This window comes from Pleurodeles waltl, chromosome 5, assembly GCF_031143425.1.
Source record: "Pleurodeles waltl isolate 20211129_DDA chromosome 5, aPleWal1.hap1.20221129, whole genome shotgun sequence".
Lineage (NCBI taxonomy): Eukaryota > Metazoa > Chordata > Amphibia > Caudata > Salamandridae > Pleurodeles > Pleurodeles waltl.
The window spans coordinates 694,828,817-694,850,418 of NC_090444.1; the positions used below are offsets into that span (position 1 = coordinate 694,828,817).

Sequence of the window (21,602 nt, forward strand, 5' to 3'; positions counted from 1 at the left end):
AGAAACCTGTCTGAGGGGTTGGCAGCAGCAGCAGCTGCAGTGGAAACCCCGGAAAGGCAGTTTGGCAGTCCCCGGGTTCTGTGCTAGAGACCCGGGGGATCATGGAATTGACCCCCCAATACCAGAATGGTATTGGGGAGACCGTTCCATGATCTTAGACATGTTACATGGCCATGTTCGGAGTTACCATTGTGACGCTATACATAGGTAGTGACCTATGTATAGTGCACGCAGGTAATGATGTCCCCGCACTCACAAAGTCCGGGGAATTTGCCCTGAACGATGTGGGGGCACCTTGGCTAGTGCTGGGGTGCCCACACACTAAGTAACTTGGCACCCAACCTTCACAAAGTGGAGGTTAGACATATAGGTGACTTATAAGTTACTTATGTGCAGTGGTAAATGGCTGTGAAATAACGTGGACGTTATTTCACGCAGGCTGCAGTGGCAGGCCTGTGTAAGAATTGTCAGAGCTCCCAATGGGTGGCAAAAGAAATGCTGCAGCCCATAGGGATCTCCTGGAACCCCAATACCCTAGGTACCTCAGTACCATATACAAGGGAATTATATGGGTGTACCAGTATGCCAATGTGAATTGGTAAATTTAGTCACTAGCCTGTTAGTGACAAATTTGGAAAGCAGAGAGAGCAGAACCACTGAGGTTCTGGTTAGCAGAGCCTCAGTGAGACAGATAGGCATCACACAGGGAACACATACAGGACACATACTTATGAGCACTGGGGCCCTGCCTGGCAGGGTCCCAGTGACACATAGACTAAAACAACATACATACAGTGAAATATGGGGGTAACATGCCAGGCAAGATTGTACTTTCCTACACATGCTTGTTGAAGGCCTCATTTTAATGGAATCAAAAGCTCGCGTAAACAATGTGAGCCTTCACAGACAATTTTAAAGAGCTGACATGTCTGCACCTTTGCCTTCTGGGACTTTTGGGACAGAACACGAATAAAACTGTACCCTAGCTACTCAGGGACAAATCTGGACACCTATTTAATTGGTATGAAAGGATATCATTCATCGGAACAGGGACCCAGATTCTCACAAGTTCACTTGTGATGATCCGTAGGGTAGAAGTCTTTTTTGCTCAGGTGAAAACACACTGTATTCACTTCGTGCCAAGGAGCTATATAAGTTAATAGTTGATTGAACTTGACATTCATACTGGTAGGAGCTAGGATCTGAGTGCTCCGATGGAGAAATGCCGCTGATAAGATAGGCCGGTGCACTGACTACTTGCTGTGACTGCCTCCATCTTTTGCAAAGTGTGGCTGTGACTGTGTGACTTGATCTGTTTGTATTGGTCTCTTTAGATACAGCAGTGGTACACGGTTCGGCAGAGGACTGCACCTGGGGTGTCTGTTTATGGTGCTGCTGAAGAAGAAATACAAAAAAGACAGCACTGTGATTGTAAGCAGAATCTCAAATCTGTGGCGGGCACCACCAGATCTTGTGATGTCAGGCAGCGTGAACGTGCCAGCAGCATTAAATTCAGCTCTCTGTTTGTTTGGACATTATAAAGGGCAATGCGCAGGCACATCGCGCTAGCACAGAAAACTCTTCCTGAGTCAAACCACGTTTTCCTGTCTGTCTCTGGCTGCTAGTGCTGCTGCCCATTAGGCAGTGTGCTTGAAATATTCTAGAGCATGCAGTGACCTGCAGGATGTCCGAGGTGTGACTGGGTTCTCTGATGCTTACTGACTTCAAGGCGATGACCCCCATGGCCATGCATTTGCCTGCCTCTAGAGTCGGGCTGTTACTACTGCTTAGCAATTAGGTAGTGTGTGTGAGAAATATTCTTGAGCAAGCACTGCCCTGCAGCATGTCCAATGTGTGACTGGGTCCTGGAGTATTTAATTCCGTGGAGGAATAGCGTGGCATTAGAGACGAGCAAGAGAAATACATGATCCAAAACACCTGTATATTTTATGATAACTTTGTGCTGCCTGTCAAGATAAGAGGGGTGGTGCAGCAGGTCATAATGGCTTTGCTGGGTCACACCCACTATTTTTCGAATAATATATGCATCATTTGCAATGTTTGCTAATGATGCCGCTGTTTTTCATGATGTAATGGACCAGCAAGGGGAGCTAGTGAAGTTCCATCAGGATGGGTGTGATGTGATCATATTTCTTCATCCCCTGAATGGGACGTACAGTGCCTTGAAGAGTGCCCTACTGCCTTTGAATATTTATTCCTTTCTGTCTCATTGTGTCCAGTCCAACACATCACAATAACTTGTATTTCCAGAGCAGATTTGACTTGTAAAAGGCATATCAATAAATAGGGAATTCTGTGAGGGGCTCAGCGTTGTTATATCAAAGTCTTTTTATAAAGTTCTGTGGTTATACTGAACAAGCAGCTACCTACATCATTATCACATATACATCTCTTTATTGGCGTCATAACTACACTTTCACAATTGTCTTACTAACATTCTTGCTTCCTCAAATTTACTTAAAATTGCACCATTTGCACACACTTTTTTCATACATTTTCTCGGGGTGGGGAAGGGCCTCTCCAAAACCCCCGCGCACCCACCTTATGACGATCGGCCTCACTCGTGACAGGTCACTCATCCCAAACGTTTACGCCCCACCTCTTTCAAATGTCACCATCCGCCACTGCTCTCACTGTCCGTTTTTGCTCCTCATTCCCTGTCTGGGGTTTGATATAATCCGAAATACTAATAGTTTATACTCAGGTCTGTCTTATCACAGGGGTAATGTTTTTTTCAGTTTAATAAAGTGATACTTATTTTAGCAGACACCTTAGTTTCTCTTGCTTGTAACCAAAATTGTTTGATACAGAACTGGTGCAATGATGAAAAACATTGTGCAACACATTTTCTGTGCACTTTGTTTTGCGTAGACAGCAACTGTTATGACATCCAGCCACTGGTGTTCTTTCGCAGCTGTGGCACATTTGCCATTTTTGTCAACGTTTAAATGTGTTCAAAGCTGCTGCACAGGACTCAGGGTGATACTTTGAGAAGTTAAGGGGACATCCGGTAAATTATTTCACATTAGGTCTCCAAACCTAAGCTGACATCATCAAACGGCTGCACATTCTATGACGCCCATTATTGCTGGTTGTTAGCTGCGCTGGGCTGAGTAAAGAAGTAAAGGGAACAGATTGTTTTCTCTACAGCTAAATGCCTCTTTAAACGGGTCTCCTCGTGATCGACGTCAAATACAGGAACATTCCAGAACGGCTATTTTCGGTGATCGATAGTGATGAAAGACTAGATAAAGAGAACATTAGTTCTCTACGTTGGACGACTTCTGCGATGCTTTTTGTGAAGGATATATATTCCGAAGAAATATTCTTTTGCTTTTCCATTATGTAACGGTACTTGTCAGCTATATGCTGCCTGCACAGCTGATGTCAATATGCACACACCGGGAACGTTTAAAAGTGTGTGAAAATGTGTGTGATTTGAAGGCGTGGACAGATGGAAAGAGCGTCTGCTTGAACAGGAATAACATAATTTGTTTGGCTTAAAACGTTTTCGCGCATATGAGGAAGAGGGATCTAAGGCAGACAAGAAATGTTGAAATCTTTACAAATGTCTCCTTATGCGGAATGACTGTCGAAGCAACAAGTCCTGTCTGGTAGGCCAGAGATAATAATGTGTGTTTATGTGAATGCAGTAACCTGACTTCTTAGCCTGAAAGGAGATGTATGGGATTTCCTCTCTCACTTTTAAATAATACTTTGTGATAGTTTAATAATGATCATTTAAATAACTGCAGTAATAAAAATTATACATCTGTGTGACGAAACAGATTTACGCATAAGGAAACAAAAAACTGTCTGTGTATAATGAGAATAGGATTTGAAAAGGGAGTAAAACTGCATCTTCTAAAAATATTCTCACTTGCTGACCTTGCACAGATTTAGAATTATAAAATGTGTGCTTCTATGTCATAGGTTTAGGGTTTCTACAAATTATTTGGTGAGCCACAGGCATCAGTCCTGGCCATCACAATGTGAAACGTTAAAACTTTATTGTTAACCAGTCTTAGTTAAAGGTTTTAAAAATGAGGCATGAAGTTAATTTGAGTTATTCAATAACGCTGGTAGCTGTCATGAGCTTACGGTATAGGTGTATGCGTGTTCCGATTAGCGTTATTTCTTACTTTATCAGCGTTGCTAAGGGTGTTAGTTTGGAGACAAATTTTGACTAAGTGTCCCAATTAGCCTTCCCCTGTAGAAACGTTCCTTTATTCAGACTTGAGCTCAAGATATTTCCTTACTTGAACACTGAAACATCTATTCTGTTCTGAGCTAACTATACATATGTGGGTACATATATCGGCCTGTCTATTGATATTTTTGTTCCAACTCCTTATCTGGCAGATCTTGCATAGAAAAAGTGTAGGGACGAGAGGTCTCACATTGCAAAGACAATAATGTGATCTGTGCTTTATTCAGCTTTCTTTTAGTTCCACTTTCTATCCTACTCTGCGTTCCATGCCCCCACCTCTCCCCAGGCTGGCCAATGAAATTGATCTCTGTGATCATATTCAAGATCCTGTTTGGTGAAAAACCCTAATGTCCCCCCTGTGGTTGTGAGACTGATGGTAGTTAATATGTAAGTGGAGGGCGCAGGCCTTCATGCCTCATTGTAAATCCTCAGTCCTTTTAAAACCACAAAATAGGGGTCCTTGAGTTCCCCATAAGTCTGTGTTATATTGTGTATGGTTCCTTGTGTTGTTAATGGCATGAATGAGCGTTTTGCAAGCATATTAATGATTTCTTTAAGAGGGTGAGGTCAAATGCGTTCTCCGTCTGTGGAGCCTGTACTGGAGCTCCACCTGAGAGACCCCATCCCTCTTTCACCCTTGTCAGCTTTGTGGTGTAATATACACGTAGCCCAGAGCTGTGCCTGAACACAAAAACACAACCTCATCCGAGTGGGCCACCTGTGCCGATCTCCCCCAGGATCCATAAGAAGAGAGTTTTTTTGACAGTCAGTTTTTTGTCTGGCTTGTAAGTGATCCTGTCCAAATCCTGTTGCCCTTTGTGGCTTCCACCTGTTTGCTCTGCAGATTACTGACTGGAAATCACAGGAACTCCACTGACTATCTCTGTCATGTCTCTCTGGGAGTCTGTGTCTCTTTACCCTGTTAGTGCCTTCCTTTTACTTTTTTGTAAAAAGTCCTGTTGGTTAAGTCTGGTATTCTGATTTTAAAACTCTCTGAACCACAGCTCTCATGTTTACAGTTACAAAGATATTGCAGATTGAAAAAAACAACTCTGAACCTAAATGACAGTTCCCCAGCTTTTACTGAAAATCGTATGGTCCTTTTGGTGCACCCATCACCCAAAACATCTGACCAGAAATGAACAAGATATGGGCTGAAACATGTGGGTGCTCCTTCATTAGCTGCACCTTATGAACTTTATCTGTTGACCTCTGATCACTCATCAAGAATTTCTGGAGCCTGAGGCCGATTACCTGAACTTTAGAACCTTGATTTTTGGGATCAGTACCCCCACCCACCCATGTAACCTTCGTTGTCTGTATGTGGGACCTCCTGTTCACTTTTGGGGTGTTTTTTTTATGTATTATTGTAGTTTCTGTAATTTTTGGTAGACTCTCAATTGGCCTGGCCACTTATTTGTCCTAGGAAAGTAGGGCAAAGTGCAGGTGCTTCGTGGCTACATATTGTGGCATTCTCGTGCCACCTTTAGTTTTTCTTTACTAGTGATTTACGATAAACGTAGAGCACAAATGTTTGGCGTTGTAACTTGGCCCCTCGTGGTTTTAGAAAACGGTTTATTTTAGAGTTAATCACTTTACTGCCCTACATTTGCTTTGAATAAATAAAAATCTATTTTTTAAAAGATCTAGCTCTGACTAGACTTTGAAGTTGTGTGATTTTGCGCCATATTATATCTGAGTTCCAAAGCTGATTCTACCTCCTGGAGTAAACCTTGGCTGCTAGATCGAGTTACCTTTGGAGAGTCAAATGTAGAATGAGCTCAGGGCTAGAACACAAGAGAAAACGAGCTTACCCAGAGAGAGGCATCTTTCATGTGGGGAGATACTAGCTTCATAAACAAAGGATGGTTTCTGAACTTAGTTATTCAAACTCTGTTGCCTCTTTACCAATGGCGGTACATATCTCCCTGTACTCTTAACACAAACTCGTCTGCTGCCTCTTAAACGGCTCAAAACATATCCGTGAAAAATCGTACTGGCGCAGGGGGCTCCCCATAAAAGATACCAGATGAGGAGCTTGCAGAAAGGTTTCAGGTAGGGACATTCAGACAAGGGATGCTTGCGTGGATGCTGCGAATTTCAGAAAAGTTCGGTCTTGCACATCACAAAAGTAATTTATGAACACAAATGGTGTCAGCTTGTTGAGCGGGCAACGTGGCACCCACAGGACTGAATCCGCAGTTCGTGGAACATACACCCATGACCAACTGATGTCAAAACAATGCAAAATAAGAAAATAAAGTTCTGTAAAGGGAACTGGATAGCGTTGTGGACGGAGTCATTCCTGAAACTTGCACTCCTGTCGACACATGGGGCAGTGCTTTTGTACCTGCTGCCAGTTCAGCCACTCAGGACAGTGGCGTAACAAAGGCCCCTGCAGCCCCCGAGCTTTGCACCCCCCAGCACAGTACACTGTGTATGTGCAGGGTTCAGGGGAAGGGGCCCCCCTCCGCACTGTATACGGGCGGCAGGCCCCTGACTGAGTTCAGGGGGAGGGGCCACTCCCTCCAGTTACTTTGCAGTCAGGGCCCCTTAAGTTTCCTTACGCCACTGCTTCAGGATGCAGTGCATGGGGAGGCAGTGCGAACACTGGCCCCAGACCAGTGGGCAGTCGTCCCCGGCACCTCCGCACTGTATACGGGCGGCAGGCCCCTGACTGAGTTCAGGGGGAGGGGCCACTCCCTCCAGTTACTTGGCAGTCAGGGCCCCTTAAGTTTCCTTACGCCACTGCTTCAGGATGCAGTGCATGGGGAGGCAGTGCGAACACTGGCCCCAGACCAGTGGGCAGTCGTCCCCGGCACCTTGCAGCCGGGGCAGCAGCCATTGAAAGCCCATCCACAGATGCCGCAGTTCTCGTCATTAGCCACCCACAGACAGGATGCCACTCCATGCCACAGCTTAATCTTCACCTTCAGTGGAACACCTGCCAGTTCTGTCTCCCGTGAACAGGTAGAAAAATATCGGAAACCATCTTCTCTAGGCGAAACGAGGATGGGGTAAACCAAGTCATTTTAAAACTTATTGGCGGTCTAAAGATCGTAGAATGGTCTTTAAAGCTCTAATTCCCAGCAAATCCGGCGATTGGTAAAAAAAAATAAAAAAAAAATCCCAACGCTTAAAAGAAATGCCAGCTATCACCCCTGCAACCTCTCCCTGTAGGCTGCTCCTCTGCCGCGCTAGCCTAGAATGACCCATTATCTGTCTTCATTCTGTCCGGCATGGGAACCAGGAAGTAGTGTCTAGAATCCTTGACTGCGCTTCCTGTTCCGAGCTCCTGGTCGTTAGTGAACGCGAGGACCTTGTCAGGATATTTTGGTATGCTCCTGAAAAGCGTTCCAGGGTCATTTCAAGCGTTGTCTTGTGCCCGCCCCTGCCACCATAAGCTACTGAAACTGCAAACGGGATGTTTATGCCGTGGTTTTGAAATATTGCTGAAGCAGTTGTCTGAAGAGAAAGTACGAAACATTACTCGACAAATCATTACATTTTCTATACTGCTAGTGTGTGACAGTCAGCTGACCGAAGATAAGATGTTTGTATCTCACTGTCCATCCCATGGCACTAATCGGTCTCGGTGTAGGTACACATGTAATTCTGTGTTGGACGATGTCTTTCCCCACAGTGCTGCTTGAATCTGCGATTGAGCACTGTACGGTTTTCTGTGGCATGATCTAATCTGTTATTTTTCTCCATAAAGTATAGCTGGCACACCCGCAATATTTATGGCTTCTGTATGTATTTATAGACCATCATTTATGAGGTCTAAATGTGTATACCAGCACCCGCAGATTTACTTTCTTGCTTGGGTGCAGATTTTCATATTTAATTCTCAAAGTCTTCCAGGAGTACTCCTGGCTGTGGAAGGTGCATGTTTATAGGGCTGCTCCAGGAAAAATTTTGTGACTCAGTAATGTTAGCTTTGAGAATGTTTTTCAGCGCCTGGATACCCTTTGGGTGATTCGTCTCGTTTTACAAATCTCAGTTAACATAACATCTAATTGTGCATAGTGTAAAATTGTGCATTTGAAAATGCATTCGCATCAGTGCAACTGAACATAATTTTTCCTCTATCCACGGAGCAAAATTTGTATCCGTGTGGAGAAGACACGTTCCCTACACCCCCACTGATTTTGGAGGTGTACTCTACCCATTCTCCCCCTGGAAATGTACTTGCTGCTGCCCTTGACAAGACTGTCGTCAGATGTTTCCACAATGAGAATGGGTTGTTTGTGAATACCCACAAACTGTTGCATGTGTTCCCTAGACTTTTTGGGCCATCTCTGTCATGGAATACCCATCTCCCACCCCGTATAAGGATTTACTCATGCACAATAATACACCATAGTGGAGGTTAAATATTACATAGGGAGATGAGTTTGAACGCAAATTCACATTTTGTGAATTAGAATCGCGAGTTTGCAGTTGTGAATGGTGTCATACGCTGAAATTGAACATATAAACGTGGCATATCTTTATGGATCTAAACATTTGAAAAGGTGGATTATAATGTGCAGTTTGGTTTATTTACTAAGAATTGGTTGCATTGTTGAAGTGGAAAAATGTAGACTCTTGTGAATGAATTGAATCTTCCTTAATTGTTATTTAATTTTAGGAGAATGGTGGTATGGCATGTTTTCTTTAAAACAAATGTGCTTTTCGAAACAATATTTTTGGGACATTGTAGTGGGTAGAAAATACCATCAAGTGGACATTTTGTAAGAGCATGACAATACATCAAACCGCATTCACGATCTGCAAAAAATGAGCACCTGTAAAGGCAGGGGTAGTCACACCCACATCTTGTTCATCAGACTGAAGCACTGCACCACGGTGTAGCTATCATTAATGCAGCATGTGCAGTGACACCGGCGCAGTCAAACTAGGTCTGGTTTTAAAATCCCAGCATGGAACGGCGGGAGTGGGTTTAATTTCCCTTGCTTGAATTAAGGCCCTTGGCACTCTTGCTAGGCCACGGCACTGTCCTATAATCACTGGCCTAGCGCAATATGATGCGCCCCCTGTAAAGTGTGAAGAGGGCCCCCTGAGTCTTCCATATCTCACAGATATTCATTGGCCTTAGACTGAATGGGGGCCCCCAGAAACATTGGTGGGCCACCTCTTGGTCTGCAGGGGCCTGCCTAGTTGCGCCCCTGCTAGTCTTCCAGCTCACTGTTTGCTGCCCTCATAGTTTCAAGGAAAGAGGCTTCTGTGAGGCGTCCACTATCAACGTTAACCTCATTGGGCATTGAAGAAATGGGCAGCAGGAAACATTAAGAATTAGAGCACTATATCACACACCTGAAGATATACCTCTGTGCTAAGAATACTTTTTTTTTGTTGCAAAAATCTTCACAAAAATGCATAGTGTGAACTAGAGAGCAGTGCTTGCAATATTTCAGTAATCATCGCTAGCATGTGATAGTCACAGGCACGAGACCTTGGAAAAGAAAGGGGAAGCAGAAAGCCTCCCAGCGCGTTTTGTTTGTTAGAGCCACTTTTCTGCCGGAGAGAGAAACACTGAATAGAGCAAGACTTTATAATTATCATACTTTAGCGCTTTGAGTCACAAGCTGCAGAGAATAAAGTAATGAATGACCTTTAGAGAAGGAACTGAGAAAGAAAGTCACCTTAAAAAAAACCTCTGGTGCTCATACTATGGTGATACAATAGCGGGTGACTTTTCAGCAATTTTTTAATTTATTTAAATTAAGAGAACTAGTAACACTTAATCGGTATGTAAATTGTGCCAAATGATGCTATTTTTTAAGACCACGATTTCTTTCTTTGGAACTGTATGTAACTGGCTGACACGTCACATTTTACAGCCTAGTTCAGCATGGACATTTTAAAAAAATGACTCAGTATGTCCCTTATGCCGAGCGGCGGTGTTCATGTGAGTAAAACGAAAGCTGAACAAATGCGTGGTAGGAGCATGGGTATTCAAGGCCTCCGGAAACTGCACATTTAATCCCCAAGTAATGCAGGTTCTCCTGCTAGGTCATTTTTTTTTTCATTTGGTAGATGCCAGATAACCTGCACAGCAACTTGTTTGGGAGACTATCTTGAAGTAGCCCCGTATTGCGTTCATTGATTTAATGCGACTTTTAAATTCTACTAAAGTGAACATCCGAGTTGTACACAAGTGCACGAAAAAAAGGACTACCATAAATTTTAGAATGAGATCTACGAGTAAGCTGTAAACCTTGGACCTTACTAGAACCGCAGCACTAGCTTCCTAAAAAATAGTGGGTGTAACGTAATTTACCTTATCAGCATAATTTCCAGTATCGTTATAGGTGGGAGGCAATAGATGCTGCTCATGTAAAGTGTTAAGAAAGTGCTGGTTGAGGTCCCTCTTGAAGTTGGAGATGGACAGGCTCCCTCATGTGTGGTGGGGGAGCATTCCAAAGCTCTCTTGCTTTTCCAGTGAGGATTTTTTGAGGGATGTGTTTTTTCTAAATCGGAGAATGTCCAGTTTGAGAAGAGTTTGGCTTCTTAAGGGTCGTCTTCTGTAAGCAATTTGGACTTTTTGTGAATAGTATTCAAGTCTTTTCAGGTGGATAGCCTTTTAAGTATTGCATGCTGTCCTATACGTTGAGGGAATGTTGGATGGCAAGCCAGTGTAGGGCTGTAAGTTCGGTTGTGATGTACTAAAACTATCTTATATTAAAGACCGGGCGAGCAGCAGCATGGAAACCATTTTGAAGGGGGTTCTTGTGTCTCCCTTATGATTTGTGTGCCATCTAAAGTAAAGCATCTGTGGTTCTGTTTGCCTTGATTGATCGTTCTCTGGTGTTTAATTGGGTGGAGGTTGGGGACCCCTCCTCTTTGTTATTGCCTATAACTTACCTGTTATGAGTTTCTGTTACAGACTTGTGTGCCTTCTCCTTAGTTCAGTTGTACCCAGATCAGTAGCTCTTGTCCCACTGGATTTCCTGCTGTTGGTGTTCGTTTAGGAAGGTGGAGAGCTTGGGGGTTGGGAGCACCTTCGAAGCTGGGGTAATACCTGTTCTCCCTGCCATTCTCTTTTGGCTGCCTTGTGTTCCTACCATAACTATGAATGAAGGGGAATGGATATATGAGTATTTACAAGTTACTAACCATAACTAACTGTTCTTTTAGCATTAAGCCTCCCCTTTCTTCCAGTTGACACACCTTCCTATCCCTCTCTGGTCTTAAGTGTCCATGACCCCCCTTATGGTGAGGATTGAGGGTTCCGAATACGGATGCTGGCAGAAATGGTATTAAGATTTGGCTTGGGGATGATTTATTGGGGTGTGTATTCATCTGTGTTTTCCATTTTTATCCACTTTTTGTGCTTTTTTTCGCGGTCAAAATTGATTTGAGTAACGTATTTAGGACTACGATCACATAAGATATTAGGATGAGTAAAATGTTTTTACCACTTGTGAGCTCTACAATGCACATGGGAATCTTACGATATATTTATTCCGCCCTCTACTTCCTTTGCTATCGTCTTTCACGGTATCTTCCACCACCTGATCCAGCATTGTTCTCTGTCCACTACAGCCAAAGCTGTCACTTTGGACAAAGCATTTTTAACGCTAAGAATCGGGGCAAAGCTCAGCTTGACCACGTTGATGAGCATGGCATCCTCGCAGAATGTTGTATGACACAAAGCATTTGACAGTTACCAAAACGCTCGATGACACGTCTCACACTTTGTCTAAAGAACAAGGCGACACTGTGTGCAGTTACTTTGGACAGGTGCTTTGACTCCAGGAACATTTCTACTACAGGGTACATTTTCATATTTCATATGGCAAATAATGGGTCTGTGCAGTCGAGAATGACCGCCTATGAATCTCTGAGGTTGGGGCGGAGAATGGACTTGAGTTTATTCGGGCAGATATCAGATCACTTTTGCTGTTTAGACAATTGAAATGAAATGTCTGCCTTCCTTTGAGGCTAGAAAGATGCTGCTTCATTTGAACACAAGGGGATGAATATTAAAAGTAAGTGGTTGAAAACGTGTCTGCTTCTGGCTGTCCTGATTGTTCTGTGCTCGTGTGGCTTAGGGTCACTAAATATATCTGTTTTTCATTGTGCTCTGGGTGACTTGTGTTCCTCTCTATTTTATATACACTTGGGAGTTATTTCCATCGTCCTCTAGGGAGTCACTGAGAATAGATAGGCCAAACTTCAAAAGAGGGGGGGCAATGAATTGATGGGGATGTGTAGTTAAGTGTTTGCAGGGAAGAAAATAAAGTAATCGAAAGGAATCAATCTAAAAACATTGAAAATGGTAGCACATAAGGGCAGAGATGTGCAGCAGTAATGGCTTGAGAATATGTTTGTAGTCAGTTAAGGACCTACATGGAAGATGATTGGTGATAAGTTGTATAGACAATAATTTGGTGCAGGAAGTTACCTCATTTTGCCAGTACGCAGCCCCCCCCCTTTGTAAGAGTACAAATAATTTTCAAAAACATCCTTGTGTGGCACAACAATAGCATATCTCGTGCAAAATACTCACCGTGCAGCTTCAGTTAAAAAATAAAAATAAAAAAAAAATAACGAAAAAACAAGCATTGGTAAAGCTAATAGGTCACACCTTCTAGACCTTTTTGTTACGCCAATTCTTTTGATCCAGTAGAGCATCAGCCAAAAAAAGAGACAATGACGTGAGCCGCTGGTTGCCTGTTGAATCATTCTGTAGGCACGCACATGGTTTATGACATAGGAGCACACATGCTTCACCACAAATGCATGCCCGCAAATTGACATAGGCACAGTAAATACAAAAATTAGATTATAAGTGTACGAAAACAGGGTCTTTTAGAAGAACATCTTTCAGCAGATTTCAGCTGCCGAGCCCTCCAAAACCAATGCATCTTACAAAAAGAAATTAAACACCAGTTGAATGCAGGAAGGGGAAGCAGCATGTGACACAGAGAGAGCAACATTTAGCTGAAGCGAGGGAGGCAGGGAAAAAAGAACACGAACAGCATACAAGGAGAAAGCAACACAGCCTGGGATTGGTGCTTGGCAGAGAGAGACCAACAAAGGGGAAAATAAGAAAAAATAAATATATATAATAAATGCTCTCTCATGGAGTGCTTAACAAAAAAAGAAAAAGTAGTTCCTTAAATGTAAGCAGTGAAAAGATACAAGTCAGCCTATCAAAAAAGTTACAGAGGTTATGCTGCAGGGGAGGAACAAGTACAGGAAGAGTAAGAAAAGCCATTGAATAAGAAGCAGGCCAATCAGCGATTACTACAAAAGCAACCAGTGGAAGCAGTGCACGAGTACTAGGCCACTGTATGTTCTTGGTGTAGCTATTTCAGATCTAAAAAAAAGAGCCCAAACACCTGCAGTCAAATTTTTCATGAATATGCCCGAAAGCTTTATTTTCGTCTTTCAGTTTTTAGCAGTTTTTCAGAGCATTTGAACATATCAATGTATTATATCTGTACTGTGCTTTGTCAAAAAGCTTCATAATTCAGTTTCACATGTTAAAATTAATCCTTGCATATTCGCTTTGTGTGTCAACTAAAGGTTCAACATTGCTGGCTTACTTACATAATTAATATAACACCAGTACTGCAGTTAATGTTAAAAAACAATGGGACTAATTAAAAAACGGTGTGGAGAGCATCTTCTGAGTTTTATTTTCCCCTTGTATGGTGTGTTGCGGTGTTCATTGCCGCTGTTTCATAACACTGTGTGTATCCGAGAGTCAGGAGTACTACAGTCCAAACCTCTGGACATGGGGAGCGGCATGTGTGTGTGTGAGTTTTTTTTTTTTTTTTAGGGGGCTGAGGGGGGGGGGGGGTAGACGAGGGCCATTGAAGTGCTGGACAGTGGTTACTGTCTGGATATTTACATTTCTCATCAGGGTCGTAGGAGACAATAAACTTCTGGGGGGGACAGGGACAGCTTTGGGGACTTTTCAATCAACCCTATACAAATCGATTGTTGTTTGCGAACTGCAGGCTCCAATAAATGTACACAATCATATATATTGGAGGTGAAATAGGGAGAAAAGAAGGCATGTTGTCACAGTCTGAAAGTATATTTTATTGTTATTTACATTCACAAAGTAATTAGTTAAAATGTGAAAATAATATGTTGATTAACCATGCATCTTTGTGAACCAAGCAAATAAATGTAGGAGGCTAAAAACGAAGAACATACCCTTTATGCACCACACCCATCATGCCCCTTGCCTCATGCCGATTGGAACCGCACTGGATATATCAAAAGCGATTAGGTACGACAGTTGTAAACTGTGCTCAGAAACCATAGTTCTAGTAACACTTCTACTCCATTGTGTGATCTTGGGCAGCTCAGCTTCACATCAGTCATAACTTGAAGCATTTCAACTGAAGAAGCTCTTGGAGTTACAGGCTATATAAACATGGGATTCTTTAATCCCTGTATAAACTGCAGTCACTATTTTTTTTAGAATCGGCTGCTTGTGATGCACCAAGTCACTGAGTATAAACAAAAGACATACGCTAATTATAAATAAGACATCAGAAAATGACTACTTTAGGGTTATTACAGTCGAGTTCTGACATCACAATGCCTTCTGCCAGAAATAGCAGCCAGGGTGAAGGCAGATCAGGTTACAGAGCATAATTAATGCATCTGTTTAAAGCAACAAATGGAATGTTGCTTTTCTTTCTTCTGCTCTATTTTAAGAGCCTGTAATGTCAGAAGCTGTGCACTAAGGTTTTTAGTAGCTTGTGGGAAAGTTGATGGTGTGACAATGTATTATATGGGGTAAAATACCCACTGCATACATAAGGATATTTCAAGTCACCTCAAAGTTCAGACTTTATAAATGGAGCATTGGCAAAGCCAATAGGTCTCGCCTATGCAAGATCTATTGCATTTGCCAATGTGTTTTAGCCATGCTGTACACTAGTAAGACTTCTATTTAGCATTGCTAAAAGTTAATGGCGTAAAGGAGAATGATGTGTCATCGATTGGTGTAGTGTCATGGAGTAGGTAGAGTGTCCTAGATTGCAGTTGTAAATTAACTCTAAAGGAATAGGGGGTCCCTTGAGTAAAATGCAACACCTCTCCAATAAACAATGATATTAAAGTGGTATCCAAGTGGAAGGTTTTGTGCATTTATTCAATCAAAATATGAAAGATCAATTGTAGTGGGAAATCGAGAAAGACTTTGGTATTCGGGCATTACACAAGTTATCAGGATGACCCAATGTCACCAATTACAAGACAAATGTAAAATGTAGCCTGTATAGCACAGTGGATAGCATCCACAATACTGATTTACAAGCTTTCATACACCGGCTTTTACATGAATGACTCAGATAGTGAATCAAGAAGTCATTAGCTCATAGTACCTATGCTTATGCCAACTTATATACAATAACACAAAGGTACTTTGTCCGACGACGTTATGATCCCCTAGACAAGTATCAGGATCATCCTCAGCATTAATTAAGCCTGAGATAAAAGGGTTACCGAGTGCTTGTAACCAAAAAGGCCAAGATAAATCTCACTCACTTCTCACATGAACGAGAAGGCAGTCAATGGAGATATGAATCTCTAATCAACTGCCAATGCCATAAAGTAGTAGTAGAGTGGAATAGTGTCAGATTGTAGTAGAGTGTCAGAGAGGAGTGGCAGAGTGTCAGAGTGGAAAGGCAAAAAGAAAAGTGAAGTAGCATAGAGCGAAGTAAAGTAACATGAAGGGGCATAGAGAGAGTTGGGTAGAGTGTTGTTGAGCATAGTACATTGTTGTATAGTGAAGTGGCGTAGAGGGTTGTGGAGTAGAGTATCGTAGATTGAAGTGGCATGGAGTGGCATTGAGTGGATTGAAGTGGAATGGAGTGGTGTATAGGGAGTTGTGTAAGGAGTTAGAGAGGGGAGAAAGTGTCGTAGAGTGGCACAGAGTAGAGCAGAGTTTAATGGAATAGAGTGTCAGAGTCTAGTATGGAGTGTAATGTCTGAGTGAAGTGTCAGACTGGAGTTGAGTGGTCTACAGTGAAGTGTCATAGATCACAGTGGTGCAAAGTAGATTGGCACAGAGTGCATTGGTGTAGAGTGCACTGGTTTAGAGTAGAGTGCAGTAGTGTAGAATTGTGAAGAGTAGAGGGGCGCAGAGTGGAGTGGCACAGCAGAGATTGCAGTGGTGCAAAGTGCAATGGTGCAGAGTGCTGTGTCATAGAGTGATGTGATGCATGGTAGAGTGGAGTGGTAAAAGGTAGAGTACATTGGTGTAGAGTGCAGTAGATTGGCATAAAGTTGAACGGTGCAAAGTAGAGTGCCGTGTTGCAGAGTAGAGAGGAGTATAGTTTAGTGGCAGAGTGCAGTGTTGCAGAGTAGAGTGTCACAAAGGACAGTGGTGTAGAGTAGAGTGGCATAGAATGCATTGGTGCAGAGTGCAGTGATATAGAGAAGAGTGACGTAGAGTACAGTGGTGCAGAGTAGAATAGCATAGAATGTAGTGGCATAGAGTAGATTGCTGCAGAGTAGGGCATAGTGATGTAGAGTGCAATTGCATAGAGTGGTGCAGAGCAGATTGGAGTGGCGCAGGGTACATTGGAGTGGTGCAGGGTAGATTGGACTGGCATATCATAAAGTGAAGTTGCGTAGATTTCAGTGGCAGAGAGTAGATGGTTTCAAAGTAGAGTGAAGTGCCCTAGAGTGGAGTGGTGTAGAGTATATTTGAGTGCAGTGATGCAGAAGAGAGCGCAGTGGGGTAGAGTGGCATAGAGTTCAATGGCAGAGAGTGCAATGTTGCAGATTAGAGGGTGGTAGAATACAGTGGTGTATTGTAGAGTGCATTGGCATAGAGTGCTTTGGTGCAGAGTACAGTGGTATAGAAAGCAGTGGCATTGAGTGCTGTGGTGCATAGTAGATTGCATTGAGTGCAGTGCATAGAGTGCATTGTTTTTGGGTAAAGTGGTTAAGAGTACACTGGCATAGAGTTCAGGGTTGCAGTGTTAATTGGTTAGAGTAGAATAGCTTTGATTACAGTGGCGTAATGTAGAGGGGAGTGGTACAGCATAGATTGCAGTGGCATATAGTGCAGTGGCATAGAGTAGCACGAAGTGGAGAAAAGAAGTGTAGGGTGCAGTAGCATAGGGTAGATTGTTTCAGAGTAGAGTGAAGAAAAGACAGAGAAAAGATAATATACTTCAATATGCTTAAGTATGTAACAATAACAACAACATAAATAACGCTAGGCATAACGGTCCAAAATGAAATACGGATTCTCCCTTTTAACCACGCTGTAAATAAATCCTTCATTAACTAGATAAAAAAACATAAGGCATAAGTGTTAGAAAAAGATACCCTTCTAATATCTAAATTGTGTAGTGTGAAAAGGTAAAATCTGGGTCCAATCTCGACTTCCCTGTTCCACCTACTGGTGTGATTTTAGGCAAATACAATACTTAATTTCACATAGTCCTCTCTCTAGCATGCAGGTGTGAGGCTGCATGGAACTCTGTTTCCTCTTTAGATCTTCCTCATTGTACTGCAGCGTTCCTCTTCAAGCTGGCAGGTGAGGGTAGGGTCAAGGATGCAGACCGCAATCATCCAAATTTTTTTTGCCTCCTTGCTCCCTTTGTTCTCATGTGCCCGTAATGCTCACAGCTGTAAAAAGGACAAACATAAGGGCAGAGGGCGTAGGGGGCCTCCTGACTCACCTTCATTCTGTGACCATCAAACTGGAGGCAGGTCAGCAGTTCAAGTGCAGGCTATTATAAGTAGCGCTTTTGCGTGCTAATGGCCCTGTGAATAATAGAAGTGAGTGGAAATTGTTTTTGCCGCTTATCCCCCCCAATCCTTGTCCCCTGTGTCCCCCACCCTCCAAAATCTGGGGGGGTGGGGCGGAGGCGGGAGATGCATCCCCCGCATCCCCCCACTTCCTATGCCCATGTTACTAATCTAAGCGCTCATAGTCAAGCTCCCTTTAGGCACCGTACAATAAGGCATCGTAGAATTAAATAGGTGATTCAAAAGAATAAACTCCTGAAAGTGATTTTCTTTATATAGGGTACCCTAAATATTCTCTGCAGTTATTTTACTCTGCAAGTTCCTTTGTGCAACCTTAATATGCGCTTGCACTGCTACTGAAGGCTACTCTCTAGCCAGCTTTTCTTACAGCCTTTCCACTCTCTGCGTTCTTGCACACTTTTGAGCAAATTATGACTTTGGAGATCTGTACAACATCGACTTACTCGGCGACTTGTAGCTCTTAATCAGGCAGTGAAGTAGATATGTCCCTAATCATGCAGAACTTGACACTACCAGCGACCGCTCCAGTCACAAGATACATGCCGCATATTTTATACTCCTATTCAGAGACTAAATGGCAATTTGTGAGACCTTTTGGTGTTTGATATGGGTACAGTGAAAAACTTGGATATCCGGAGTTAGATTAATGGGTTATTGTGCCTCTGACCGAAACAGGTGTTGATACTGGCATGGTTTCTTGGATTGTCATTGGCATAACTTCTTGGCCTAGCCAAGTGAGATATAATAAAGGGTACTCAGAGGAGAAGGTCAACTCCTCTCTTGCTAGGAATGCATTTCGCCGGTCATCTACTCCATAGCCTAGACGGCTGCAGAGTTTCATTACTAAAACTAAAATGGCCTAGTCTACTCAAGGGGTGCTGAAGAGTTTGTTTCCCCAGAAAGAGAACGCGGAAAGACTGGGCCTGTGGAGTGACAAATAATATGGATAAACCTGGGTGAATAAGAAGGAACTAGATAGTGTGTAGCTGGGAGTAAGAGGAGGGTGGCAAGGATAGTTCACAGTTGAACGGATAGAATAAAACTTTGCTTCTGCCAGCCCTGCAAAATGTGGCATGTGAGCCAACACAGTGGTGAGAGCAGCAGGCGTGCAAGCATCGGACAGAAAAGTGTAATTAACCAGACAAGTTAGAGAGTAAAAGGGCGCTTTATTAGGACAGCTGAGCAGACTATCAATTAACTTTACATAACATTATTCAAAACCCCATTTCACTAATACAGATACAAAAACCTAAACTTTTTGGGGGGAGAGGGTGTGGTGGAGAGACATTGGCGGGGGCAGGGGTGTGAGGGGATGACAGCTGTCGCCATATCAGCCTCACTACAAGAACTCGACAGGAAAAAAAAACATGATCTGGAAGGGTATTGCACCAACAGCCGCTAATACCAACCTCTATATGCTTATAACCTAGATAAGCATTCCCTGATCTCAAGTAAATAAAGCTAATTCCCCAGGTATGACTGATGAACCCCACCCTGCTGAAACAACAACAAAAAAAGTCCTCCTTTTTAATGGCAATGTGCTCAGTCCAAATAAGACCCCTGGCCCAAAAAAAAAAAGTAACATGTCTCATCTCACTTTCCTTCTGGACTTTTCTATCGCTGTATATCTCATTTCACCCCTTCACAGCCTACCTGGGAGAAGAGCAGTCCATATCACCCTCATACATGCCCAAGATTTACATAGCACATCCAAGTTTGCAATGAAAACCCCAACCTCGCTGCTTCAGAAGCGTTCCCAATTCTGAAAGAGTGTGTCCTGAAGTACCTAGGGTACTCTCCTTTTGCTGCCAGCCCTTTTCGCATGATAGCCAATATCTGACCTGCCGTCAGCTGTGACCCATGCTGATGCCTGAAAATGTAAAGTCCCTGAGCTCCCCTCTCTAGTTTAAATTTGTGCCAAGCAGTAACCGGGCACATTGTACCCCTAATTCTATGAATCCGAATCTTGACACCTTTTCCCACCTGATCTGTTTTGGTCCTTTCAAGAATTTTTTTTACTATCTCATCAGTGTTAATCACATGCTCTACCTTTAGTCTCCCACTACTCGAACTACCCAGTAACTCAGAAATCCTAAATGCTCTAAAAAACTGCCAAAACATGCACAATTGGAACAAGAGAACTTCATAAGTAGAATAACGAAAGTCAAACAAGCCACTGATCAACATCAAACGTTTCATTGTTATTAACTCTATGATGAACCTCTTCTTTCTACATTATTTGGCCCAACCTGCTAAAATTCTTTTACCCAGCTCACCTGCCGATGGCTCGTAGCCCAGAAAAACTTACAGTAGAAACTGATTCCTGCCTGCTTGCGTACAATAGTCAGAGGCAAAACCTGCTTATCTATATTAGCCATAATGATGTGCACCACACCCCCTTGCCTGGCTGCAATACCTTCATCATCCTGGGCCCTCCTGTGTGCCCCACTCTGCAAAAACTCCTCCCATGCTCTTCTGTATGTAGTTTTCAAACTCCAAAAGAAATTGAATTTTTAACCAACTCCATACTGCTCTTTCTGCTAATTCCCACACTTCTGGTGGCACTTGAGTCTTCAGCACATCCGCTCTGGGCACCAAACCATAGAATATCTGCCACTGCGAACGAGACAAAGCATTCACAATGTTATTGTTCGTCCCTGGCATATGTCTGGCCCTAAAAACTATGTTAAACATAAAACAACCTAACATGAATTTTAAAAGTTTTAACAATCTCTTATCTTTTGCCTTCTGACCATTCACTAAATCAACAATTGCCCTGTTATCGATGTGAAAAGTAACAGTCTTGTTCTCCAGCAACTTACCGCAAACTGATAAGTCTACCAGCAGAGGAAATACTAAAAAAAAATGGCAGTGCTTCTCCGCTCTTGCTTCCAATGCAACAGCCATTTCTCAGCGCACCACCTGCTATCCCAAAACAAGCCAAATCCTTCTGAACCTGCTGCATCAGAGTCAATTTGTACCATCCACTGAAAGTCTTCGTCCAGAGGCCACAACGAAGTCCCCGAGAAACATTAGCCATACTTCAAAATCTGACCTCTGAGAAACACTAACCATACTTCAAAATCTGACTTGAGGGCTGCTGTGATTCTGATTCCGTGATGTTGCAAATTAGTGCCTCCCATCTCAAAACCCAGCCACTGACAAAAGGCACGGCCAGCTCGTACCACTCTACAGGCAAACTTAAGATGACCCAACAATTGCGGCATTTGCTTCAACTGGAGTTTGTTAGCTAACTGCCCCCTCTCCAATAATTGCACCAGCTCTTCAACCTTCTGCTGAAGTAACCTGGCTTCCATTTTGATTGTATCTAATTTAATACCATGAAACATCAGACTTGCAATGGGACCTTCTCCTTTTTCAGAAGCTAGTGGAACTCTGACTAATTTTCAGAATTTGGCATGAGAAATTAGTCGCCTGGCATGTGTCAACTCCTCTTGCACCAATTAATGAAACGTCATCCAGATAATGAGTAACTAACTCATGTCCTATCCTGGAAGTAAAACACCATTGCAAAAATGAACTAAATGCCTCAAATAACCTGCAAGAAATAAAACACCCCATAGGGAGCACTTTATCAACATACAAA

At 42.9% G+C, this 21,602-nt stretch overlaps 2 protein-coding genes across 2 annotated transcripts in view; one reads left to right on the top strand and one right to left on the bottom strand.

Annotated features, from left to right (window-relative positions):
* Window positions 1–21,602, top strand: part of WASF1 (WASP family member 1) — a 384,764-nt gene that overhangs the window by 179,652 nt on the left and 183,510 nt on the right. The gene's annotated exons all lie outside the window — the stretch shown is intronic.
* Window positions 6,531–7,263, bottom strand: ANAPC11 (anaphase promoting complex subunit 11; the record flags this gene model as incomplete). The annotated part of the gene is made up of 3 exons (XM_069236564.1): window positions 6,531–6,601; window positions 6,808–6,873; window positions 7,050–7,263. Coding segments are annotated over 3 exons (351 nt in total), but the record flags the coding sequence as incomplete, so codon positions are not given.